At 51.4% G+C, this 25,741-nt stretch overlaps 2 protein-coding genes across 9 annotated transcripts in view; both read right to left on the bottom strand.

The window, feature by feature from the left end:
• Positions 1 to 17,035, bottom strand: part of INTS1 (integrator complex subunit 1) — a 28,889-nt gene extending 11,854 nt beyond the window's left edge. For 2 of the 3 annotated variants that reach the window (XR_014493696.1, XM_083372918.1), the window contains exons 1-29: positions 16,846 to 17,035; positions 15,140 to 15,424; positions 14,704 to 14,900; positions 14,049 to 14,186; positions 13,743 to 13,902; positions 13,316 to 13,421; positions 12,443 to 12,629; positions 11,644 to 11,789; positions 11,204 to 11,345; positions 10,011 to 10,187; positions 9,780 to 9,888; positions 9,479 to 9,599; positions 9,292 to 9,369; positions 8,829 to 8,986; positions 7,893 to 7,989; positions 7,667 to 7,758; positions 7,134 to 7,194; positions 6,772 to 6,969; positions 6,518 to 6,647; positions 5,527 to 5,706; positions 4,732 to 4,881; positions 4,392 to 4,571; positions 3,881 to 3,985; positions 3,397 to 3,564; positions 2,611 to 2,722; positions 2,236 to 2,397; positions 1,926 to 2,072; positions 1,703 to 1,801; positions 542 to 666 (exon numbers count right to left, since the gene is read on the bottom strand). Coding sequence is in view for 2 of the 3 variants with exons in the window: in XM_083372918.1 (XP_083229044.1) it covers positions 542 to 666; positions 1,703 to 1,801; positions 1,926 to 2,072; positions 2,236 to 2,397; positions 2,611 to 2,722; positions 3,397 to 3,564; positions 3,881 to 3,985; positions 4,392 to 4,571; positions 4,732 to 4,881; positions 5,527 to 5,706; positions 6,518 to 6,647; positions 6,772 to 6,969; positions 7,134 to 7,194; positions 7,667 to 7,758; positions 7,893 to 7,989; positions 8,829 to 8,986; positions 9,292 to 9,369; positions 9,479 to 9,599; positions 9,780 to 9,888; positions 10,011 to 10,187; positions 11,204 to 11,345; positions 11,644 to 11,789; positions 12,443 to 12,629; positions 13,316 to 13,421; positions 13,743 to 13,902; positions 14,049 to 14,186; positions 14,704 to 14,900; positions 15,140 to 15,424; positions 16,846 to 16,903 (4,068 nt within the window). In the remaining variant the exon portion in view is untranslated. The remainder of the gene's footprint in view (positions 1 to 541; positions 667 to 1,702; positions 1,802 to 1,925; positions 2,073 to 2,235; positions 2,398 to 2,610; positions 2,723 to 3,396; positions 3,565 to 3,880; positions 3,986 to 4,391; positions 4,572 to 4,731; positions 4,882 to 5,526; positions 5,707 to 6,517; positions 6,648 to 6,771; positions 6,970 to 7,133; positions 7,195 to 7,666; positions 7,759 to 7,892; positions 7,990 to 8,828; positions 8,987 to 9,291; positions 9,370 to 9,478; positions 9,600 to 9,779; positions 9,889 to 10,010; positions 10,188 to 11,203; positions 11,346 to 11,643; positions 11,790 to 12,442; positions 12,630 to 13,315; positions 13,422 to 13,742; positions 13,903 to 14,048; positions 14,187 to 14,703; positions 14,901 to 15,139; positions 15,425 to 16,845) is intronic. The other variant, XM_083372919.1, reaches the window with a different exon arrangement.
• Positions 17,036 to 17,928: 893 nt separating this feature from the next.
• Positions 17,929 to 25,741, bottom strand: part of LOC310646444 (lysosomal alpha-glucosidase-like) — a 23,689-nt gene continuing 15,876 nt past the window's right edge. For all 6 annotated transcript variants that reach the window (XM_083372914.1, XM_083372910.1, XM_083372911.1 and 3 more), the window contains exons 14-20: positions 24,806 to 24,957; positions 24,044 to 24,192; positions 23,103 to 23,244; positions 22,865 to 22,963; positions 22,123 to 22,287; positions 21,174 to 21,320; positions 17,929 to 20,530 (exon numbers count right to left, since the gene is read on the bottom strand). In XM_083372914.1, the coding sequence (XP_083229040.1) occupies positions 20,468 to 20,530; positions 21,174 to 21,320; positions 22,123 to 22,287; positions 22,865 to 22,963; positions 23,103 to 23,244; positions 24,044 to 24,192; positions 24,806 to 24,957 (917 nt within the window). In that variant the 3' untranslated portion in view covers positions 17,929 to 20,467. The remainder of the gene's footprint in view (positions 20,531 to 21,173; positions 21,321 to 22,122; positions 22,288 to 22,864; positions 22,964 to 23,102; positions 23,245 to 24,043; positions 24,193 to 24,805; positions 24,958 to 25,741) is intronic.

Here is a 25,741-nt window from a genome sequence, read left to right as displayed (position 1 = left end):
ACCGCGCCCATCCCATTGCCGGCAAAGGGAAAAGGTTCCGATACGTCGCATGACTTCGCGAGTTTGACATGTCTGCTATATACCATAGATCCATATTTGTAAATGCTGCCATCTACTGGCTGAATGCTACTGTAGTTGTTACACAAAAATACATTCCAACAACATGTATTCCAAAAGGAACTATGATGGCAGAGATGGGATCCCTCTGCGAGGGAAATCAGAGGGGCTTAAAGGTTTGGCCACGTGAGAATTATGGGATGCCTGTGAACACGTCAACCGGCTCGTAGGCTGTCTTATCCAACAAACAGAAGAATAAGCAAGTTCTTTCAAGCTTCATTTCCCAGAAAAAACAGTCCCGCTTGGAGCAGCGCAGAACAAGTCAGCTGGAACTGGCAAGGCTGATCTCTCTGTTCTTCTCAAAGATAGGAATAACGTCTCCACCATCAGAGAGGACGTGGGAAGCTGGAGCTGCCTGCCTGAAAGCAAGGGGGAAACTAGGCAGGCCCATCACCCCAAAAGGAGACAAGGCAAAGCCGATTACCTGGAGGAGGATACCCGCCAAGTCGGCCTCGGGACTGACGATAGGGAACTGGGCTAAAGCTCGGCTCCTTCCTTGCCCTTGAGGAACCTCGAGGCTGGATTTGATGCGTGGGGCATCATCACTCTCTGATCAGAGAGACAAACGAAATCTTGTCAGTTGGACGGTAAAGCCCCCTCCCTTTCTTACACACACACACACACACACACACAGTTTCCCCCACAGTGATGTCTATGGGTCACGCAGGTCTTGGTTGTCCCTAAAGTGCTTTCCCAAAAGGCAACTGGACTTTCTTGGGTTTGGTTTTTTTCCTTGAAAACATTTCACTTCTCACCCAAGAAGCTTCTTCAGTTCATGAGCTTTGGAGATTAGAATGGCCCCAACCCTGTTAGCTTTTCATAGAGGCTTAAAAACCTGGCTACACTCCCGAGTTTGGGACACCGCTAAGGACCCCCATCTCCTGACTATGTTTTTTCATGGGCCAGATTATCTTGCCCTCGTGTGTCCTTTGAATTAGGTGTCTTCACGCTATTGCTTTTAATGCTTTCTACTGTTTTAAGCGTTCCATGCGCCTTTGGCATCTAGTCATGCCGGCCACATGACCACGGAGACGTCCTCGGACAAGCGCCGGCTCTTCGGCTTTGAAACGGAGATGAGCACCGGCCCCTAGAGTCGGAAACGACTAGCACGCACGTGCGGGGGAACCTTTACCTTTACTGTTTTAAGAAGTTTTTTTTATTTTTTATTTTTAATGGTTGTGTGTTTTGAATTGCAAGCCGCCCAGAGTCTCCTACGAAGTTGAGGGGGGTCCAACTATTTTCCAAAGCACCGAAAGGCAAGACAAGAAGCAATGGTTGGAAACGAACCAAAGAGAGAAGCAACCTAGAATTAAGGAGAAACGTCCTGACAGTTATAGAACCATCAATTAATGGGACGGAAGTTGCCTTCAGAAGTTGTAGGCGCTCCATCACTGGAGGCTTTTAAGAAGAGACTGGACAGCCCTTTGTCTGAAATGATATGGGATCTCCTGCCGGAGCAGGGGGTTAAACTAGAAGACCTCCCAGGTCCCTTCCAACTCTTTCGTTCTGTGTTCCGATTACTGAGAGAGGTGGCTGTGGAGATCAATCGAACCCATAAATAACGGCTGAAAGCTAAATGCCGAACCTTGGTGAGACGGCAGGGAGGCGGTGAGGAGGGAGTGGAAGGTCTGCCCGCCGGTAGCTCCTCTTTCATGCTGCACCTCTACAAGATGGGCCATGTAGTCTGTAAGGGGACGAGAGGAGAGGCCTCCATCAGAGTCGTCCTAGGTGGCTTTGGCAGAATCCCCAAAGGCACGGAAGAGACTCGAGGGAAAATCCCATCCCCCCCCAAAAAAAACATCTTTTACTCTTGTCCATGATATTCTGCTCCAGCGTCTGAGGGTCGTGAGAGACGGTTTGATCCAGATACTGCAGAAGTTTGCTCATGCTGGAAACTGGGATGCCAAAGGACTGGACAAAGAGCAGCAGTTGCTGAGGTTCCAGGTCTTGCAAGGCTGGAATAAAACACCCCCAAATTCAACGCCCTCCGAAGCAAAAAGGGAGGCGGCTTTCTTTCCGGATCCACCCTGCTGACGACAAGCCAGCAGAGGCAGCCATTTCTTCCATAATCGTGCCAGACGGACACGGCCCCGCCTTTCCCCCCCCCAACCTGCTCACCTGCATCCACCAGCCGGGGCACCTCGGAGCGAATCATGCGCAGCTTCAGCCAATCGGGGAGAAGCAGGGCCTCTTCGGAGGTGTCCACCAGGAAGGCTGTGGGGAGCAGCTTCTTCTCAGGGAACCAAATGTCCAGCAGGGTGTAGAAATCGCCATCCTCCGCTATAAAGCAACGTTTAGAGGAGGCATGTCCAACTTGGTCAACTTGAAGACTTGTGGACTGCAACTCCCAGAATTCCCCAGCCAACAGAGTTGAAGTCCACAAGTCTTCAAGTTGGACGCTGCTGAACTTGGATGGAACATAACCAGCGCCTGTGACCCACAGAGACTCCCTCCCCCCCCCACGGGTCGTTTTCCCAGCAAGCTTTCCTTCACCTTGAGGGGGTCCGAGGGTCAGCAGAATCACCATGGCGTGGACCACCAGGATGTGCATGGTGGCAGTTTCTCCACCACTCCAGCGAAGGAAGACCTGGTCTTGGGACTCTGACTACAACAGAAACGAGGCAAATGAAGAGAAGCCCCTCCCCACGGCTCGATCCCACCCCCTCCTTCTTGGAAACAGGGTCTCCCTCCCTCCCTCCCTGATCGGTGGGCGGGCGTCTACATCAGCCCGTCAAATGCTGGTGTTTTATTTCACATTGTCTTAACAGAGTAGCACAGCTGGAAGGGACCTTGGAGGTCTTCTAGTCTAGCCCCCTGCTCCAGCAGGAGACCCTGTGCTTAGTTCCAGACAAGTGGCTTTCCAGTCTCTTCTTGAAAAGCTCCACGGATGGAGCACCCACCACGTTTTGCCGATTCTTGCTTTGAGGTTTTTTTTATAAATCATACGCTTCCATCCAAAACAGTGTTTCTCAAGCTCAGCAACTTCAAGAAGAACGGACTTCAACTCCCAGAATTTCCCCTCTCCACTAAGATGCGAAGCCATCAGCTCCCAGAATTTCCCCTCTCAACTAAGATGCGAAGCCTTCAGCTCCCAGAATTTCCCCTCTCCACTTAAGATGCGAAGACTTCAGCTCCCAGAATTCCTCAGCCAGCATGCTAGCCAAGGAATCCTGGGAGTTGAAGTCCATCCTTCTTAAAGTTGCCGAGGTTGAGAAACACTGCCCTGGAAATGCAAATGGAAAAATATGACCAAGAGGAAGGGAGGAGAGAGGGACGCACCCAGTTGTAAACCTCGTCGCCTTCTTTGGTGTGGCGCATGCGTTTGATGTAGCGTGAGAAGATGGAGAGCAGAGCCACCAACACGGAGTCGGACTCCGAGCAGTAGGAGAGCTTCGAGAAGAGGTGAGACATAATGGTGGATCGCTCCACAATCAACCTGGCCACATCCTGCAGAGGGAAAGAGGAAGAAACACAGAGCAACGGAAGAACAAAGGCATCAAGCGGAGATCAGAGAAAGAGTTCAGCTCTTCTCTCTGCCGAGTGTGAGCGAAGGCGGCCAAGGTCACTTCTCTCTCCACCTCTGAAGGACAGGGCCAACTAACACCCACCCCAACCCCTTTCTGGAGAAGAGTCCCCCTCTATCTCTGGAGGGCCCGGCTGAGGAATTCTGGGAGTTGAAGTCCACAAGTCATCAAAGGGCCAAGTTGGAAGAACCTTGTGCTCTCGGGACCTCCTTCTCCCCACAACCCACAACTTCTCTCACCAAAGCCAAGTCGTTGTGTTGGCCTTGTTCCTCCACCGGAGCATGCTGGGAAAGATAGACCAGGTAAGCACTGATGGTCTGAGGGTCTGTCTCCATGTGGATGGCCTGGCACGGGAAAGCAAAGGGAAGCAACGTTACACCCTCCGGGGTGGGGGAGGGGGAGGGCGCTGGGTCAGAAGAGCCTCTCCAGGATCAGAACAAACATACATACATACATTCATTCATTCATTCATTCATTCATTCATTCATTCATTCATTCATTCATCCATCCATCCATCTATCTATCTATTTATTTATTAGATTTCTATACCGCCCTATTCCCCGAAGGACTCAGGGCGTTTGACAGGGCAAAGTTAAAAACAGTTAAAACAGTACAAAAGTTAGAATACAGTTAAAATTAAAACAGAATTAAATAACGTTAGTCCAAATTTAAAATTTAATTTAAAAATTTAAAAAAAAACCCTCAGTCCAGGCCAGCTAAATCAAACCACCCGGTTTCTAGGTCCTGCACCTGCTGCAAAGCCACGGCCGTCGTGGTCCGGACGCTGTCGAACGAGGGCAGCTTCGGGAGGTCTCGCAGAAGCCACTGGTAGCTCTGAAGCAGCTCGAAGTCCCAGGAGTCTTCCTCCATCGGGTGCTCTTTCTCCTCCTTCTCGGGGAGGGCTCCTTCCGAAAGCACCAAGGACAGACCCTGGGGGGGAGAACACAAGAGCCTCATCCAGCCTGAGCTGCCTCTGAGCTAAGGTCCACTTCTGGCCAAACTCTGGGGGAAATACGTTCTGCCTAGCAAGAATCTGGGTGGCGTCCTTCTCTGTCCTAAACCGGGCGCTGCTTTGCGCTGCTTTCCTTACCTTCATGGCCAGCACCCGCGAGGCCACCTGGGATGAGCTGAGGCGTCTGAGGAAGTAGTCCAGCACCTCGCACGTGGTCTGCTCGTCCGCCGTGGGTCCCAGGAGCATGTCCTGCAGACGGCCGAGCAGCTGCCTCTGCTTTTGCTGCCTCTGAGTGGGGAAAAACACCCGCGCAGAAGCGGCACAAAGTTAGGACTCGGTGCCCGCTTCCCTACTCGCCGCATAAATCCGCTCGGCAATTTTTTTTGGGGGGGGGGAGGGGGAGCTGTGTATCTGAGAGCCCCTTGCAGGAAGGATGAAATTCTTGTTCTTCAACGTGCAGGTAATCCTTGACTTACGACCACACTTGAGCCCAAGGCTTCCGTTGCTAAGCAAGACAGCTGTTGAGCTCTCTACCCCATTTCACGACCTTTCTTGACACAGCTAAGTGAATCCCTGCAGCTGTTACAAGTTAGCAACACGGTTGTTAAGTGAATCCGGCTTCCCCGAGGATTTTGCTAGTCAGAAGGCTGCAAAACGGGATCACCCGACCCCGGGACGCTGCGACCGTCAAGCGTCTGAATTCTGATCATGTGACCCTGGGGATGCTGCGACGGTCGTAAATGTGAAAAACGGCCCTAAGTCGCTTCCCCCCCCCCGTTCCGTTGCAACTTAATTAAATGGTCGTAAATCAAGGACTGCCTGTAACGTGAAGGCCGGGATGAAATTCCTGGCGTGACAAACAAATCGGTCATCCGTCTTCCCGACTCGGCTCTTTGCTTTTCGAATAATGGCAGCCCACAAAAGCCACCCAACCTGCCACTTCTTGGCCCGCTGCTCTTTGCTCTCCCCTTCCTCTTCGTCCTCTCCGGAGGCCGACTCGTCAGCCGCGTCGTGCAGAAGGAACTCGCAGAGGCACTGGACCGGCAGGACGTCCAGCGAGCCTTCGCTGGACTGGACGAGGTCCGCCAGCCACGGCATGGACTGCGAAGAAGCCTAACGATGAGGAAGAGGAAGGAGGCAGGAATCAGTCGGGGAGAAGAGATGCAGAGAGAGCGGACCTAAGCGGAACCAAGGTCTGGTTTTCTGGGGGCTGGAAAAACCGCGGAGGGCACAGAGAACAAAAAAGGAGGACTGGGGGAGGGGGGGTTGCCTGTTGCCTCTGGGAAAAGAGGGTTTCAATTTGGGGGGGCTGCGGTGGAATGCGGGGGCTCCTTCCCAGAGGCCAAAAGAACGGCAGCCGGGTTTGCACCGTCTGGTGGGCAGGAAGAGAGCAAAGGTCAGACCCTCCCCAGCGGACTACAGAACGGAGCTCTCATTATTGCAAAGAGTTGCTTTAGCCTGGCAAGATTCTGTCTGCAGGTGAGCAACAAGCAACGGACTACTCAGAAGTAACTCCACATCTTGTTCTTGGGTTTTTTTTTGGGGGGGGGCTGATAGGAGCTCTGCAAGCCTGTAGAAAAATTGGATAATATTGTAGTTCCAGGAATATCCAATAGGCCAAGCCAGTGTAGTGCCAGGCTGGACTCAAAAAGAAATACTGTTGCTCCTTCTCCTCTTTAGGATCGATATTCAGCGGTAGACTGCCTCTAGTTAGGGAGGTTCCATTTGCCAACAGCTGACAAGCACGGAGATCCCTCTTCCAAGGACCTGCCCAATCCCTCTTTCAAGGCTGACGGGAGCTCACTCGATCTTCCGCAAGCATCACCCCATTTGGGGGGGGGGGCGGTTTCTCTGGAAATCCTGAAAAATGTACCATCTCCAGGATCTTTCTAGGCTGAGCCTCCCAGCCTCGTGTGCTCCTCACCTGCCTCTGGATGATGTTGAGCAGGAAGTCGGGGTGCCGGCTGCGACACAAGAGGTGCCCCAAGCGCAGAGACTGGTTGAGGCTCTTCACCTGATCCAGGACGGGCTGGGGCGGCCTGCGAGGAGGCCCTCTGCGGAAGGAGAAACAGCCGGTGAAGAAGCAACGGGCCGAGCCAGCCTCCTCGGCCCAGCTTCCCAGTCTCCTGCTAGACCTAGGAGAACCCCCCCCACCCCACCCCCCCCGGGGCTCCTTACTGGGGATCCAAGCTGGTCAGCTGCGAGAGCAGGAGGCTGCTGCTTTCGGTGATGGTCTGCTTGGTGGAGGCTGCGGCCAGGTGGCCCTCAAAGGCCAGGATCTCCTGCTTCTCCCGCTGGGAGGTCTGCAGTTCGCGACTGATCATCTCCGTGCGGGTCTCCTCGTCGGTCAGAGTACAGGGAGGGTAGGAGTAGTTGCTGGGCAAAAAGAGGGGGGGGGAACGAGTCCCTTTTAATGACCCAGCCGTCGGATGTTAGGAAAAAAAGCTCCAAAAAAAAATAATACAATAAATCTCCATTTAACTTGAAGACAAGAAAAGAGAGACGCGTGGGACAGACTCCCCCCCCCGCTTTGAACCTACTTGGTCATCACCATCTCCATGAGCATCTTTAGCGTGGGGTAGTCCTCCCAAGCCGTCAGACCTGCCAATCAAACCAGAGGACGACGGGGAAGCGGGGGGTGGGGGAGAAACATAATTCAGAAGCCTCGCAGGGAGCAATCCCAGGGCCCAGTAATGCCTCGAACAAAATCTCACGGACGGATGATTAGGATAATTTTAAACCAAAAGCAATTTGTAAAGGGGACTTTTTTTAAAAAAAAAAACTTACACCAGTAAAGCACACATATAGTCCACGACTTAACAACAGCGCATTTAGCGACCGTTCAGTTATAACGGCAGTGGAAAAAAGTGACTTATGACCGTTGTTCAGGTATGACGCCCCCCATGGTCACATGATCAAAATCAGGATTCTTGGGGGGGTGACGTGATCCCCTTCTGCGACCTTCCGACAAGCGAAGTCAATGGGGAAAGTTGGATTTACTTAACGACCGTGTGATTCGCTTAACGACTGCAGTGATTCACTTCACAGAAAGGGATCCTGCAGCATGCCTCACCGATGTTTTCCGGATTGAACGCCGCAACCACCAGCAACAGAGGCCAGGCTTTCCAGTAGAGGGTGGAAATAGCCAGATTTGGAGGCTGGTACCTACGAAGACATGATCCTGTTATAGGTTTTAACAAAACAATGCAACGTACAAAGCAAACACCGGGACAGAACGGGCTTTATTTTGCCGTTCAAAAACAACAACAACCGCCAAGGACGAATCTCTCCACGGTTACCCCGGAGGCAGCTGGATGTTCTCAGGATGGTGGTAGGTGCAAAGGTTCAAGACGGCGTCGATCAGCTGAATTCTTTCCACCCTTAAGACTTCGAGATCTGAAATAAAAAATGTCAGCCCGGTATAAACAAAGACAGGCCCGACAAATCTGCACGAGACTGAGCTGGATTTCCACAGTGGCGGCTAACAACTAACTGAGATTCCTTATTCAGACAACGCAGGGGACCAAGGAGGAGAAGATTATGAAAGAAGCCTAGGAGATCCTCGACTTACAACCGTTCCTCTAACACCCATTTGAAGTTACAAAGGCTCCGGGAAGAATGACTTGCAACCGATCCTCACGCTTATATGAAAGTTCTGCGTCGCTGCAGTCATTTGATCCCCACCAGCCTGTATTTATGATGGTTAGAGTAGGCCCGGGTCATGTGGATCGCCACCCCTTCCCAGGGGACTTGGCATAAGCTGGGATCAAGAGCTGATGCTTCACAGCAGAGGCAAAGAGCCAGGGGGTCAACCTCCAGCTTGAATATCCAAATAAATTGCACGATTGCTTTTGTTGCTAAAAAACTTCCTGCTTTATTGAATACATGGCATGATGTGTAGGCGAAGGAAAAATAACTCGAAAATCCCAAAGCATCTAACCGTACCATGTAACAGTGACACTCCCAGCCCAAAGCCCCCAGACTTCCACCTAGCTCGTGTGAATAAATTCTCTTTGTTATGAGAACTGTCTGCTATCTTCTTCACACCTGCTAGAACGTCCTTGAAAGCTTTCCAGACAGCCTTCTCTCAGCGAGAGACAGGACTGGAAAGGTTTTGTTTCTCTAACTAACCCAGTTGAAAACACCATTCTCCCCCTCCACCCCACCCTTACTCTTAATGCCAAGATGAAAGCAAACTTTCCCTCCTGACCCCGAGAGGCTCAAAGGAGGCTCACCGTCCGCCTGCACGGCGGCTGCCCGTTTGACGAGGTGGTCAGCCAGCTCCATGGCGTCGGCAGGGCCGAGGGGAAGGTCCCGCGACAGGCCAATGACCAGGATGCGCATGAGTGTGTCCTCAAGGATTGGCACTTCGGAGCAGAGGCGGAGGAAGAAGCTGGCCAGGAAGCAGGGGGGGGGGGAAGAGATGCTTAGCAGGTTGACACTCAGGGCAACAGAGGAGAGACCGACTTCCCAACAGTGCCTCGCTTTCAATAAAACACCAAAGGTGGTTTGAGTACAAGGCCAAGGCACCGATTATGCTTTCCAAGTCACAAGCAGCCGCTAGCAGCAAACCTGAGCCTACCGCACTCTGTGGAACGTGCACGATCCAGAAGCATGCAAATTCCACCCCAAACCCTTGACACCCCCACCCCCACCCCCACTGCAGGGCTCTAGGTTCAAGTCAAGTTTCAGATTTACTTGCGGTCGCTCTCGGGGGGCCAATTGTCCCATTTGTAGTAGGTCTCTGGTTGCTCCGTGAACAGGACTTTGTGCAGGCTATTTAAAAAAAGAGAGAGAGGGGGGGCAAAGGTGGACATGGTAAGCTCTCGGGGAGCCCCCCCTTGCAAGGAGGGCTTCCCTGACCCCCATCAGTCTCTCTTCTTACCAGTGTATGTATTCTTTGGGAGCCAGCTTGGTGATCGAGGGCACCACCGTGTGCAGCCACCAAACGGCATCCCGCTGGATGGCTGCGATCTGGTTCTGGAAGGCCCGCAGCCCTTCCAAATCTGGGGGGGGGGGAACGAGAGGGTCCAGCTCTTCTTAGGACCGAATCTGGGTTGGACCGACCCCCAAATCAGTCGTCATCTCCCACCCAGAGCCCTCCATTCCCCAGGTCCAGCCATCGGCGAGGATTCGGGACTCCCCTTGGTCTCCATGCCCAGCCAAACTACCAAGCAAAATCTTACTTTTCTTCTCGCCTTTGTCCCAGGCCACGCCGGCTTCTTTCACCTGGGCGGTGATGCTGAGCATCATGGAGATGGCCAGCAGGTCTGTGATGTGGATGACAAACCGGTCCTAAAAGAGCCAGGGGAGAGCGCTAAAACACCCGTGGAGCCCCGAAAGGAAAACAGTAGGGGGCGCTATTGTGGGACGTGAATATACAAAGTCCTCGGCTTAGGGCCATGTCGGGTCCTCACCTTGAACTCCATTTCGGCGTATTGCGGCTCCTTCCGCTCCTGCATGAGTCCCAGGCAGAAGGCCTGGAAGTTGATCTCGTGCTTGGTCTGCTTGATGATCTCCCGCAAGAGAGCCCGGGATGCTCTCAGATAGTCCTCTTTGTTGGTCAGTAAATCTTGGAAGACCATCGCCAGGAACTGAGGGGAGGAGAGGGGAGGGGAAAGGAGAGGGGAGGGGAGGTGTGGGCAGAGAAGAAATGAGAAGCGGAGAGGAGAGGGATGAAGAGGGAAGAAAGAAGAAGTGGAGAGGGGAAGGGAGGAGAGGAGGGGAGAGGGAGAGGAGGGAAGAAAGAAGTGGAGAGGGGTGGGGAGGAGGGGAGGGAGAGGAGAGGAGGGGAGAGGGAGAGGAGGGAAGAAAGAAGATGTGGAGAGGGGAAGGGAGGAGAGGAAGGGAGAGGGAGAGGAGGGAAGAAAGAAGAAGTGGGGAGGGGTGGGGAGGAGGGCAGAGGGAGAGGAGAGGAGGGGAGAGGGAGAGGAGGGAAGAAAGAAGATGTGGAGAGGGGAAGGGAGGAGGGGAGGGGAGAGGGAGAGGAGGGAAGAAAGAAAGAAGTGGAGAGGGGTGGGGAGGAGAGGAGAGGGAGAGGGAGAGGAGAGGAGAGGGAGAGGAGGGAAGAAAGAAGTGGAGAGGGGAAGGGAGGAGAGGAGGGGAGAGGGAGAGGAGGGAAGAAAGAAGAAGTGGAGAGGGGTGGGGAGGAGGGGAGAGGGAGAGGGAGAGGGGAAGAGGAGAGGAGAGGAGAGGTAAACACTTCATGACAATCAGTGGTAGGACAAAAAGCCAGACCAACCAAGCTGATTTTCAAATACAGTGAAGGTCGAGCAACGAATGTCATCCAGAAGAGCTTTCAAAAGGGCTTTCTTACAGAAACCATAGATCTCTTGATGACACAGACTGGCAAGTCCTCCAGAGGGACAAGCCTGCCCCTTCCTCACAAGAACAGCGGCCCTGCGTTATTACAAAACTCAACGGAGTGGGAACGCAGCTCGTCCCTCCGCAGGTTCTGCCCAGATGGAGCAGTCAAGTGAGATTGGGGCAGCACAAAACCCCAGAAACGTTGGGCGTTGGAAGCAAGGAAGGGGAAGCAGACGGGACTGTCTCTTCCTTGGCTTCGCTCTCTTGGCACTCGCTTGAATCTGGGGCTGGACGTCCGGCGTACCTTGGGCGCTAGCTCCGGGCTGTGCTGAAGGACCGTATACAGGATCTGCATATTGTTGGGGTTCCTCGCATTGGACAGTTCGTTGAAAATCACCGATTTCACCACCGTGCCCAAGTTGTCCCGGTGAGCGTTCAGCAGCTCCCTGGAAGAAGCACCGAACTTAAAAGAGGGGAGACTTCTCACCCCAATCCCAGCCAGCTGCCTGATGGAAGATGCACTTCCAACTGCAGGGCTGTCCAATCTTGGCAACTGGCTGGGGAATTCTGGGAGCTGAACTCCACAGGTTTGCAGGTCTTCCAAGTTCTCCGAGATTGGATACCCTTGGCTCAGAGGCCCCGGATGTGGTTCTCCATCACCGCCCATTAGAGCTGCTTTGGCCTTGTCTGGATCGTTCCTTCAATGATTCCCGCCCCCCACTCCCCCCATTTGTGTCTGCCTACCTCACGCAGAGCATGTAGTGATTGAGGAGGACTTTGGGCTTCAGGCGGATCTTGATGAGGTTGGAGACCACTTCCACATCCTCGGAGCTGTGGGTGCTGCAGTTCATGCAGACAGACATGAGTAAGTCCTGGGCTGGTCGAGTGAGCTGTAAAGAGGAGGAATTTCAGAGGGATACACGGGCCCTGCGACAAACACCAGACGGGTACGATGGAGAAAGCCACGCTAGATCCTTCATCACAAACCCTTCAACTATTGGCCCATTCCACTCAGCATCTTTTTTCTGAGTGGCAACAACTTTCTGGGATCTCAGGAACACGAGATCACATCAAGAGGTCTTTCCATCACCTGATTCCCCATTGGCTCTTGAATTGTGAAATTTATTAAACCTGTACATTTCATGCAGTGCACCCCTAAGCACGGACCTCTCCTCTCCTCCAACATTTTCCGCCCTCCAATGACAAAAGTTGGGCAGTGCCTAAATGAAGTGCACACTGTTCCAAAATTGTGTCATCTTCAAGACGAAGGATCTTGAGCGGCCAACCTCCCACCAAACTCCAGAGTGGGTTTCGGAATCTGTGGTGGATTCTCTAATTAGAAATTGCCAGGTGCAAAGCAATCAAGGTACAGCCAGGACCCACTCCCAGGCCAAGCTATGCCTGTTAATTTCCCGAACCAAGTCCAGAATCAGCCAGAACACAACAGGTGGTGAGTTCCCGTCTACTTCACCTATAGGCCAGTCCGATCAGAATTCACTCCATCCCACCTGATCTCCTACCCCAAGGTAGGAGAAGGCCCTACCTTGGGGTTCTGCAGCCACATTTCCAGTCTCTGCACAGCCATCTGCCGGATCTCTTTGTAGCCGCAGGTAGCGGTCAGCAGGCGCAAGAGATTCCGAGAGACGCTATCCATTGGCTGGCGCCTGTTGAGCTGGTCCCGCAACATGTCCAGGACGTATTCCTCCACGCTCTCCGCTAGGTCGTCATACCTGGGCCAAAAGAGGGGCAATTTTGTAAAAGTTACCTGGTGCTATTAGGAAGCGACTGCACCTTAGTCCAGGATTCAGGGTTGGCCCGTCAATACATCAAAATGGAAAAGGAGAAATAATTCTTGGAGCACAACTCAAAAGGCAAATTCAGCTATGTTTATCTGAAGGAAAAAGGCACTCAATTCTCACAAGAGGCCCAGAATTGTTCTTAAAATGTTGAGATAACTGGGTGTTTTTTTTTAACTGCTTCCAAACCCACAGATCCCTCTCCCCCAATTTTTCTCTACAACAACAATCCTAGACTGGGTTGACAGTAAGGGACTGGCTCAAAGGCACCCCGTGATCTTCCACGACTGAGAAGCAGACTTGAATCCAGCCGTCTTTGTTCTTTTCTGCTTCAGCCGCACCACCCCTGCTCTGACAGCGCTGGGACTAAGAGAAAAACAGCATTCCCTCACGGCAGGAGAAGTGATCTACTTAGGTAAAGAAGGTAGCGTTGGGGAAGCCTGTTTTTTTAAGAACAAGGTTCCCAAAAGGTCATGTACAAAGCTAAGACTGAAATGTCCCTTGTCCCCGAGACAGGAAGTGCTCCAGGTTGGAGTGTCTCAACCTGACAACATTTTTAACCCCTGTGTGTAACTTTCCTGAGGAAACAGGAAGACAAATAGCAGAGAGGAAGCTGCTACCTGGGCATCAGGTGGGCCTCTTGCTCAGGACTCATTTTGTCCTCAGCAATCAGCAGCTCGCTCTGACTGTCTTCTTCCTCTGGAACGGAAGGATGTGGGCTGTTTCCTAGAAAGTCACAAACAACAGTCATCCCAGAGAATCGCAGTCCACCTTCAAAGGTCACAACTATCCGTGGTTCACAGGGAAAAGTATTATCTTCAACCTTGGCCTTGAACCCCCGCCCACCCACTCTCTGCCGGGACAACTGTAGGCCCCTAAAAGGATTTGTCCCTGCTTCTTATTAACCGCAGTTTAAGGTTGCATGGATTTAATCATCTGTAGCAAAGGGTTAAGCACCTCGGCGTCCCCCCAATACTGTCAAATCCTCCAATCCGACGGATTCCTTTCCTTTCCCATCTTTTATCGACTCCCAAGGAGTCCCCTTACCAGCACTGAGGTCCCCTCCACCGCGTCCAACCTCTCCATGTGACAAAATACTCTTAGGGGGCATCTTTGTGCCGAAAGCCGTCTGAATGTTTTCCACAAAGGTCTTGCAGTGGGGGCTGTCCACCCAGATCCGCTCCCCCAGCGAATCCTCCATGTAAACCTAGAGAGGGGGGAGAGACCGTCATCTCTTCCCTGAAGTGTTCCTCAACCCTAAGGGAAGGGTCTCCAACCTTGGCTACTTTTAAGACTTGTGGACTTCCAATTCCTCAGGCCAGCAAAGCTCCCCCTACCCTCAAGTCAGCCCACCTTGACAAAAATCTCAGGCCAGTTTTCATCTTCCTCGTAAGCCGCCATGAGAAGGTTACAGGCCAAGACAGACACCAGGCTGTTCCCTTTGGCTTTGAAGTTGATGGAGGCATCTCGGCGGAGAAGGCTGCACAGCGCCTGGGGAAGCAAAAGGTTCCTGAGCACGAGGGGTGTGTGTGGAAAAAGCAGTCGGAACGCCAGTCCTGCTGGAGAAACTTTAAGAATGGCCCTGGACAGTTAAGCAGAGTTGGGCCACGCTTGAACTGATAGGGGTAAATTGAATTTCTGCTTTTTAAGAATCTGGGTGGGGCTCAGAGATAAGAAACCTTGAGCGAGGTGGGGGGGCACAAAGAAGGGGGGTCCACTTCTTCTCCAAAGTGCCTGAAGGCAGGACAAGAAGCAATGGATGGAATCTAATCAAGGAGAGAAGCAACCTGGAATTAAAGGAGGAATTTCCTGACGGTGGGAACAATTAATCGGTGGAGGGGCTTGCCTCCGGAAGTTGTAGGTGCTCCAACACTGGAGGTTTTCAAGGAGAGACTGGACGGCCATTTTTCTGGAATGGCATAGAGTTTCCTGCTTGAGCAGGGGGTTGGACTAGAAGACCTCCAAGGTCCCTTCCAACACTATTATTCTGGTCCTGCCTGCCCCTCACCTCAATCACTCCTTCGGTGGCGAAGATATTTGGCTTGATTTTCGCCAGGTACATCAAGGTCAGGTAGAGGGTGATGTCAGGCTTGGCCCGGTTCATTTTCAGCTGTTTCACAGCTCCGCACAACACCCCTTCGATGCGGTCATCATTGCCTTCGGCTTCGGCAGCCTCAATCTCATCCAGCAGAGCGTTGGGGGCCACTGTAAGCAAAAGGAAATCACAGCAGCTGTTTGGCAGTCCAAACTCCCACTAAACTACCCAGGCACAGCTGGATGTTTTAAGGAATTACAATGTGCCCTTTTCTTACTCCACTTAGTCAAAGGCATCTCAAAGATTACAAAAGCATTAAATACCTGCCTGGTAAAATACATTTGCACTGATAAATCCCCGTCCCCACAATTTGGAAAGAGGGAAATCCTGCCCCCCCCGTAGACTTCACCTTCAATAGGAATGACCGATGGCTCTTTGATGGAAGGCGAAATGGCTCGCTTCTCAGCCACGGCGGCCTCAGCCAAGCGTCCCAGAGCACTGAGAGGGGGTGTGGAGGAAAGTTTGGGGCGCTTGGCCAGTCCGGAGGTGCTGGACAAGGCGGAGGACGCCGCCTCGCGCTTCCGCTCGGAGGGCAAGCCGGATGATGTCGGCTTGAGCAAGGTGGCGGCTGTCTTGGATTCTCCCACCTGGCCCTTGGAGCCCAAAGCGATGAAGTCTCCCGGAGGAGGGTGGCCTAAGGCAGGAAGAGGGAAGAAAAAGAACATCAGGTAAGGCCGTGGGGAGCCCCAGGACGCTTCCTTCTGAAAGAAAAGACCCAGAGAAATCCCCATGTAAATAACTTGGGCACTGAAGACACGGCTCGGCCATTGAGGCCGAGGACTCCAGGGGGACACGGAGCCCATCATGCGGTTGGTTTGATGGAGGCATGGGGGCTTTTGTATATAGGGGCCTATTTCTGTAGGCTGCCTGGAGTCACCATGAGTTGGAGAAGGGCGGTCATATTAATTTTCTTAATAGATAAATAAATAAAAGTACAGCTAGTCCTTGACTTACGACCACAACTGAGCCCCAAATTTCTGGTGCCAAATGAGACATTTGTTAAGTGACTTTTTCCCCCCCATATTACGACCCTTTCTTGCCACAGCTGTGAATTGCCCCAATTGTTAAGTTAGGAACACAGTTGTTAAGTGAATCTGGTTTCCCCACTGACTTTGCTTGTCAGAAGGTCGCAAAAGGGGATCACGTGATCCGGAGACACTGGGCTTGTCATAAATGTAATCACCGAGCATCCGAATTTTGATCATGTGACCAGCGGGGATGCTGCAACGGTTTTAAAACGGCCCTCAGTCACTTTTTTCAGTGCCGCTGTAACTTGGGAGCAGTGAGTAAACGAACTGTTGTAAGTCGAGGAGTATCTGTAGCCGTTCTACCATCCAGAGACTGGCCAGCCAAGAAAGCCTCCCTCTCTTTGCCGCGGGGCAGAGGGGAGGAGGAACATCAGCCCTGTGCGGTAGGCCAGCCCAAGAATCCAAAGCTAAGCAGGTCAGGTCAGGCCTATTTATTACTACTACTACTACTACTACTACTACTAAAGATTTAATCTTTAATTTGATTCACAGTGTAGGGCTAGTAAAAACTTAACAGTTCAAGTCCTAACCAAGAACCTAAGAACTGTTAAGGTAACATCTGAGTATTAGGCAGTTCCGGGTAAGGTGTTTTTTGCTTATTATATTATTATTATTATTATTATTATTATTATTATTATTATTATTATTATTATTATTATTATTATTATTATTATTATTATTATTATTATTATTATAAAACAGACATTAAGAGAAGTTGGCCCGTCTGAAGGAGCTTCCCTCAGAGGAAGGGAGGGTCTCGTCTCGAAGGCTTCCTCTGGCCTGGACTCCGGTTCCTTCGACCTGACGGGGGTCTTGGGTGCAGCTCGTCCTCCTAGCCCTCCCCCCTCCCCCACACTGGAGACCACCACCTCCCCTCTGCGGTTCCACACGTGCCCCTGACACGCGTCTTCTGGGGACACAGAAAACCCTCAGCAACTCTCTTGCAGAACACACACACACACACACACGCACACCCACACGGGGTCCATGGAGGACCCCCCCCAACTAAAGCAGGCCCCTCCCTCACCGGAGGGCTTGGCGACGGCGCTGGGGCGGCGCGCGGCCGCGGGCTTCGGCCGGTTCATCCTGCGAGGGCGGGCCAGCCCCCCCCGAGGGGGTTTTGGGGGTCCCCGGATGGGAGGGGGCGCGGACTCCCCCACCTCCCCTCCCCCAACAGTCAGCAGAGCTGCCGGTTTCTCCCCCGCTGCCAGCCGAGATGGAAAGGAAACCGGAAGTCCTGCTCGTTGACCCGGAAGCGGCCCCTCTAGGACAGGAGGTGGGACTGCAGCCTCCTCCACAGAGCCGAGTCGGAGCGGAAATCTTAGTGCCTGTGGAGGGAAAGGATGGGCACAGCGGCCCCGCGCGGCCGAAAGGGGTAACCGCATCTCTAAAGGTAGCACTAACCTGGCGAGGACCACAGCCCTTTGAATCAGTCCGAACTGAACTCCTGGCAGTGGGCAGAGTCAGCCTGCAGGGCTGCATTCTAACCACTGCACACCATGGGAGGGAGGGAGGGAAGGAAGGAAGGAAGGAAGGAAGGAAGGAAGGAAGGAAGGAAGGAAGGAAGGAAGAGCAAAGCACTTAAACCTTAGATACCAGTTCATAGTGCTTTTCAGCTCCAAGTCAGGCATGTCAAACTCATGACGTCGAGTGACGTATTGAGACGTTTTCCCCATTGACAGCAATGGGGTGGGCGCGGTTTCGGTGTGACGTACCCGGCCCGCAGCCCGGCAGTTTGACATGCCTGCTCTAAATGGTTTACAGAGTCAGCATGTTGCCCAGAACAATTGGAGTCCTTGTTTTACTGACCTCGGAAGGATGGAAGGCTGTGTCGACCTTGAGCTGGTCAGGATCGAACTCTTGGCAGTGGGCAGAGTTAGTCTGCAATCCTGCATTCTAACCACTGCGCCATCACAACTCTTAAAGAACCTGGAAGCTTTTGTGGCAAATGTCAGAATGCATGTTCAATTGGTAGTGGGCATTTTGGAGTCGCGGAATTGGAGGAAAGGCAGTGCTGCGAACCCTCTGCGCCTGGAAAGGAGCCCATCTTCACCTGCCATGACTAGAGGGATGGGTTTGGTTGTGAAGCAGCCACACCACAGAGCACGAACACATGACATTGTATTTTATTTCACTCTTGGTACAGAAACTTGGGGAAAAGTATAAAGCAGAGTTTAAAAATCTGTTAGGTATTCCAAAAAATAAAACAAAGGGATAAAGCTCACTTCTCCTTTTCCCCACAAAACTGCACAGCAGATGTTGATGTATAGCAGTGTAGGGGAAACCTGACAACTTTAAGACACGTGGACATGAACTCCCAGATTTCCCCAGCCAGCGTTGTGGAGTCGAAGTCCACGTGTCTTAAAGGTGTCGTATTTAATCAGCACTGCTATACGCTGTATTTGTGTTTTTTTCTTGCTACCTGCCATTCTGGTAAAAATAAAATGTCGCAAAAATGAGAACATCTGGACAACTTTACGGCGGTGGCCCATAAACCCTTTGCTGGTGCCAGGGCTGACTTCACAGAAAGCGGGCACTCCAGAAATAGGCTTAGCTATCCCTATCATGGTTTTACTGGCAGTAGCACTACAAAGCTGCTGTGGCACTTGGGCACGGCTCGGTATTTTGGACAAGCCAGGCAAAGAGGAAACCTCCCTGCTTTGTTCTAGAGGGAAAACAAAAGTCAGGAAACCCCAGCAGTTGGGAAAACTGTGGGTGGAAAAATAGTGCAAGCTGGATTTTCCAAAGTAGAAATCTGTGCATTTTAGCACAGTATAGACTTTCATTCTGAGGGTGAGTACAGGGCAGGGGGAAAGCGCCTTGCTTAATTCAGGCGGCAAAGCTGAGAAATACGGTCCAAACTCTCACATTAGCCTGGCGGAAGAGTTAAACCAGCCCCATTGGCAATGATTGTGCAGCAAACCCTCCTGACTCTCAAGATTTAAAAGCAGAAAGTTCCTCCAACAGAATATTGAAAAATTACCCTTGGTAAGGTTGCAAACTTGGTCAAGCAACCAAGGCATCCATGACCTGGCCATCTAACTGTAGAGATATTCAAGGAGTGCCCCTGAGGACCACTCAGAGGCTTCAACTGGTGCAGAATGCAGCCGCGCGAGTTGTAATGGGAGTCTCCCGATACTCCCATGTAACACCTCTTCTCCGCGAGATGCATTGGCTTCCAGTTGCCCTCCGGGTGAGATTCAAGGTGCTGGTGATGACCTATAAAGCCCTAAATGGCATGGGCCCGGATTATCTAAGGGAGCACCTGCTGCCAGCATCAATTACCCATCGTCCTGCGTGCTCCCACAGGGAGGGCCTCCTCAGGGTACCGCCGGTCAAGGACTGCCGACGGGCGATCCCCAGGGGGAGGGCGTTCTCGGCGGGCGCGCCTGCCCTATGGAATCAACTGCCAATGGAACTCCGGACTGCCCCCGACCTTCGTTCATTTCGCCGGGACCTAAAAACCTGGCTCTTTGAGCTATCTGGTCTGGACTGAGGGGTTTAATGTTTTTAAATTGTGATTTAATTTTTGTGGCTAGACTTAATTTAATTTATTTTAATTTATTTTAATTTTATATTGGATTGTTTTTAAATTTTGCCTTGTAAACCGCCCTGAGTCCTTTGGGAATAGGGCGGTATATAAACCGAATAAATAAATAAATAAATAAATAAATAAATAATAAGAGCTGGGGGTTTAGGCTCAGTTCTTGGTGCAAGAGTTAATTTACGAGACTGAAGCAATTTGTTACAGGGTGAAATATCACCCTTCACCATTGTGGATTTTACCAACACTGCTATCAAAATATTTTGATACTGAAGTTAGAAGATAGGGAAACTCAAATTCAGGATGTTTCCAGGATCGAAACGGAGACTTAGGCCAGTATGAGAGAATGGAACACATGTATACACATTTCTGAATCCTCTCTCCATCTACAAACCTTGGTTTCCCTCACTGGCAGACAGCAGGGCCTCCGGACAAGAAACGGAGTCTATAAGAATTTAATCTTCTCCTCAGAGGTTCTACATTTTCTGCAAAAGGCTGCCTGACCATACATTCAACCATCCCCTCTAAGCTACAACTGGGAGAGATCACTGACGCTTCTCATTCAGAACAATCTGGCAGATACGCTCCGCAGACTTTGATGGAGAAATTGCTCCCCCGTCCGCCTTAATAACCAAGGATATTAAACTGCAGAGTCCGGAGGATGAATTGAGCATGCTCGGCGTGCCCACAGTCCACGTTCACAGAGCAGTGGAGGGAATCTCAGTAAATCCCAGCCGGCTAGCCAAAATGCCAACAACTCGTCAGGAACTCAATTCCAGTGACTTTGAGTCAACGTTCCCCTTTTTCCAGCACAACTGCAAAGCGCCACTTGCGGAGTGGGGGATGTTTGGCAACATGCGGCGGAGAGAAACACAGAAGACGATGGGAGAGATCTGTGCCCAAAAGCATGGAGCAGAAGCTGCAGAAGAGAAGGCAGGAGGGCCTTTCCCAAGAAGATGCGAGGAGGCCCCGGCAGGGCTCAGCTGGGGAGGCACGGCCACGGAGGTACGTGAGGATCCCAGGCTGAGGTTCCCCACAAGCAGCAGCTCCGCCTCCTCCTGGCGGTGTTCGTCATGCAACTGGTGCAGAGGAAATTCTCCCGGCCTCACTGCCATCGTACAGAGAAGCCCCGGCTGAGAGGAAGCTGCAGGTTGCTCACCTGGAGTACCTTTGGGGACGGTTGCAAAAAAGATTGCCAAGTGAGTGGGCGGCACCGTTGTTTTACAAAGTTGTTTTCATTCCTGGCGTTTCCAAACTCTACCTTTCTACTAGGGTAAACCTACCCCGTGTCTAAGTATAAAATGTGCTTTAAAAATGCATCAGGTAAGAAACCGGAATGAAGCAAGAAGCAACACAATAAAAATAACAAACCTAACAATAGCTGGAGAATATTTAAATGGGATATTTGAAGAATTGTAGCATCCCTTCGTGTGCGACATTGCTAAGAAATACTGGACACTGCTTCTGAAAGATTAAAAACAGCCCAGTTTTGATCTCAAAGATGCTTTACCACGAGGCAACTGGATTTCCTTGTTTTTCTCTGAAAAAGCATCTTTGGGATAAACTATGATCCGGATGACTGAGAATCTCCATAGATATTTAGCCCAGTTGTGAGTTTAAGGAAACAGACGTAAGTCGCTCCTAAAGATTATCTACTAATAAAGCAGCTTGGGTCACTTTGCATGTAGCAAGGACCAGATAGGCTGAGTTTTAATCCCTGCTGGCTGAGCAATTCTGGGGGTTGAAGTCCACAAGGGCTAAAGTTGCCCGGTTTGGAGACCCGTGGTCTGAATAACCAACTGGCCAATTACCTGATTGCTCAAATAAGTGAAGGGCCAGTTTTTGCCACCGACGGTGACCGTTTTCGGCTCTTCCCGGACTCCGTAGACGCTGAGTTTATCCACTGTGAGCTGGGTGGCTTCGGTACTGGAATGCAGGACGGTGGAGGTGAAAGTGTTCTGGAAGAAGAAGAAGGAGAAGAAGGAGGAGAGCTCAGGTTCCCTAAACAAAGATGGGTGATAAATGGCTGCCACAACAATCTTTTCCATCACTGCTAACCTGCAGTTATAAAGACGTGTGGATCGGTTTTCCCCTGAAACACTGAATTTTGTCAGCGAGTTTAGAAGCTGACAGGATTGCACCCCTGGCAGGTCTGCAGTGGGAGGATCCAATTCTGGTTGATGTTGCCCTTTAAAAATGTCCACTGTTTCATGCTGGACAGAAATGGGTCATCTGGAGGGCCAAAAGCTCTACAACCTCTTCAACTTACCTCTTCGAACAAGCTGGCCTGGCCTGATGGGATGGGGTTGGGTTTTATTAATGTGTTTTAACCTACTTTTTAATGTGTTTTAACTTATTGTAAGAGTTGTGGGCATTTTGTTTAATCTCTTTTAATTTTTGTATTTTGTCTTTTAACATGTACTGCCCTGTTCACCGCCCTGAGTCCTTCGGGAGAAGGGCGGTATACAAATAAAATTAATAATAATAATAATAACCCCCCCGACTTAAACCGCGTGAAATGCTGCGCCCCCACAACTTTTACAAAGCAGCCTCTGTGCAGCTCTTTTAAGAGGGAGGTTTCAGCGGTCGGTTGTGATTCAAAGCAAGAGAGAAAGTTCATGCTTTAGGTGTCCAGGAGAAACCCATCAGTCCCTCTAGCAAGAGCCATCCCAAAAACTTCCCTTCTTGGGCAGAGCCAGGAAGGAGAACCGAGCAGACGAGGCTCCCTCTTCCGCACAGCTGGCAGGTGGACTTTCTCACCTGGGTGATGTTGAACACCAGGTAGGAATAGTCGCCCTTTTCAAAGGTGTCCAGGCTGTCGCCGTCATCCCAGTAAAGGTCTCCCCAGGCGTTGGCGGTCTGGGATAAGGCTGCGATCAGGGTCAGCGGGTTCTGGCGCGTCAGCCAAGTGCTGCCTCCGGGTTTCTGAGACACATCAGCGGAGGGAGGGAGAGGATGTCACTTGGGACGCTCTGAGTAAGAGGTTTTCAACTGTGCCACCGCGTCTTTCCCCTCTGCTTATAGCCCAGCGGGGGCATTTTGCTAGTAGAGACTGTGACACGATGAAACCCCACCCCCACCCCCCAAAAAATTTTCAACTCAGGACTGATGAGGAAGAAGCTACTCTTTCTTCCCTGCCCATTATTTCCCAGGTCTCTATTTTAACCTTCTGAGTTGAGGAGGTTGGGGATGGCCAATCCTGGGAGTTGAAGTCCACCATCTGAAAAGTGGCCAAAGTTGAGAAACGCTGTTCTAAGCTGTTGTGGGAAAGGCCTGGGCTGAGAAGCCATTGTTCCTGACCTAACAACTGACATTTAAGACCCGAAGTGAGGCAGAAAGCAGATCTTCTTTTAAGGCCAAGCTTTGGGGTCCAACGGAGGGGGAGATGATCGGCTGCTTACATGCACCCTTGCCTGGAGAAGCCTCGGCCCCCAGAAGCTTATCCAAAATTGTGGGGGGAGGGGGGCAGTGAAGGGTGAATAAGAGCCTCTTCTGGTCTCACCTGAGTTGGCAGGATGGTGCCCTCTCTCAGATGGACATTGATGTGATCCAGAGGGGCAGCCATTTTCAAGCTTTCCCCGCTGCTGTTCACCGACGAGCCCTGAAGAGGACAAGGAAAAGCCCTCAGGTGGGCATCAATCCCTTGGAGGAGGAGGGTCGCCTGGGAGTCTCAGAAACGGGGTTCTCCTGGACTCCAAAGAAGGGGGACCATGACAGGAGCTCAGGAGCTGGGCCCTTACCGTGTAGTAATCGTACCAAACGCCTTTGGGGAAGTAACCAATCACTGAGTCTGCACCAGGTTCCAGGACGGGTGTCACCAACAGGACTCGGCCCCAAAGAAACTGCTTGTCTAACGTGTAGGTGGCCTCGTCCTTTGGGAACCTACCACAAGGAACAAACCATTGCAACGCCGTCTGTCTCGCGTTAAGAAGACCTACAGCCATCCAAGGCTCCTTGAAAAATATTCTCAGTGGACCTCACTCAGGGGCAAGATCCAAAGCTAGGAAGAACTTCACCCAAAGCCAGAACTTAGCTCTGAAACGTAAGCTACAGTGCCTTGTCCAGGTCTGGAGACCTGTTTACCTAGACTACATCATGGGAATGAACTAAATGAGCAAAGAACCTTCTTCTGCAGGGCTCAGCCACGGGCAGTCAACAGACTTCCTGTTCCTGTTTAGCAGTGAAGCAGTTGAGGGATTCAGAATGCCGAGCCCTTCAGCTGAATTCCTCTCTGTTTCGGGACCCTAAATGGGCCAGAAGCCACCCGAGAGAGGTGGCAACGAAGGAAGGAAGTCCCAGGGACCTAGGAGAGACAGCGGTCTCCCCGAACGGTCCTGGAGAAGCCTTCCAAAAACCAACAGAAGAAAGGCTAGCCTAACGTCAGAGTCTAGCCCAAGCTGCAAACAACGGAAGTCACAAGCTCTACTTTAAGCTGATTGTAAACAGCACATTTGAATCTGGGTAAGAATATTGATTTTCTCTATCCTACCTATTTTCCTGAAAAGAAGAAAAGACGGCAGACTTCCCCAAAGGAAGACCCCGCAAGGAGAAGGTTGACTGGGTTCGTTACGAATGGTCTTCTTCCTCAAGGCAGCTCCCAAACTCCTTCCAAAGTGCCCCGTTTCTGAAATACTCTGCCAGATTGTCTCGCAGCTCATCCAAGACGCAGCAAAGGACTCACTCAAAAAACAGAGGGCGGGCGACAGTATCCCCTTGCAGATGAGCCCGATGGAAGAGGGAATACAGCAGGGGCAGCAGGGTGTAACGGAGTTCCAGCGCGGCCTTCATGGCAGTCCGGGCTGCTGGGCTAAAGGCCGTGGGATCTTGAGCCTGTTGAAAGGGGAAGGGAGAGCATGAGCAATGGTTGTAAGGGTGGGGGTCGTCAGGCATAGTGGAAGGACGAGCAGTCCAGAAGGCATCAGTAACTTTGCGTTGCTCTCAGAAATGCCGACATGGCCACCCATGAGTTTTTTAGGAGTGAAAGGTAACTCCGAGGAGACATTAACGTCTTCGACAAAGAATTAATAATCCCACCATGGTTCATCTTGCTTGGGGAGGAGAGCTATATTGCAACAGCCTTTAGCTACGTCCAGTGTAATGGAGCTCTTCGGAAGAAGAGTCAGACTTTTTTTCCCCCCGTCAAAGGGTTCTCAGAATTCTCTGCACGAGTCGCCACATACTTAGGGAGAACTCTCAAGTCAGAGACCCATGCAGGGACGCAACAGTGGCCTCTTCTGAAGATAATTAGTCCTTCACACGCGGAAAGGAAGGCTTCCTTGCTTCAAGTCCGGCTCCGATTCTGTGCTCTGATTTTCAGGAACAAGAGGTGGCAAAGCCAAGCCTCCCTGTTCTAGCACGGATTGGGAGGGGAAAGTAAGAGATCTGGGGAAAGACAGGTGAGAGGCAGGGAAACAAACCCCCAGCCCAGCCTCCCCTCACTTACCTTCTCAAGTGCAGTGTTGTGGTTGCGTGAAAAGGGATAGAAAGCCCCCAGCTGCATCCAGCGAACACAAAGCTCTTCTGAGGTAGAGCTGGAGAAGCCACAGATGTCGGCCCCAACCAGTGGGACTCCAAAGAGACTGAAGCTCAGCATGCCTGGGGATTCGGACAGGAGCAAAATGAGGCCAGCCTCTGGCTACAGAAGGGCAGGTTTCAGCAGCTGGAGGTGGTCACTGGAGTGCTCGGGGTGTGTGTGTGTGTGTGTCTGACCTTGGATGCAGTCCAGAATGAGATGCCCTAACTATGGACAGATATCCCGGGCATTTTGGTGAGCATGGTATTTATTAGTAAAAATCCAAGATAAAGGATAAAGATAAAGGGCCTTGAAATGGGTATGGAAATATGCAGAGTGGCAGTAGCTCTGATATATATATATATATATATCCCCATTTATATCCCGCCCTTCTCTGAAGACTCAGGGTGGCTTACAATCTAAGAATCACAAATCAATGTGCTTAGCAACAGCCTTCATTCTATGTATATGCCTGCTTATTAGGGCTTTCGCCCCGCCCCCCAAGCGGCATTATTACAAAGTCAGCTTATTGCCCCCAACAATCTGGGTCCTCATTTTACATACCTCGGAAGGATGGAAGGCTGAGTCAACCTTGAGCCTGGTGGGACTCGAACCTGCACTAATTGCAGGCAGCTGGTGTTACTTAAGGAGGCATTAGCCCACTGCTCCACCAAGGCTTTTGCTGCGCTGGCAAATTACCCATAAGTTTCTCATTTACAAGTTTTGCAACCCACTTCCAGCCATGTGTATGATGGGGCAGCTTCACATCGACTTCATAAAAAACACACAGATAATGAGGTCTTTTACGGTCTGTGTATGACAGGAGCAGCAGATATTCAAAATACATCCAAAAGCAGCCGAGCGGTA

Source organism: Vipera ursinii (assembly GCF_947247035.1).
Source record: "Vipera ursinii genome assembly, chromosome: 13".
Classification (NCBI taxonomy): domain Eukaryota; kingdom Metazoa; phylum Chordata; class Lepidosauria; order Squamata; family Viperidae; genus Vipera; species Vipera ursinii.
The sequence above is the reverse complement of the archived record's forward strand: the minus strand, read 5'-3'. Positions and strand labels throughout refer to the sequence as shown.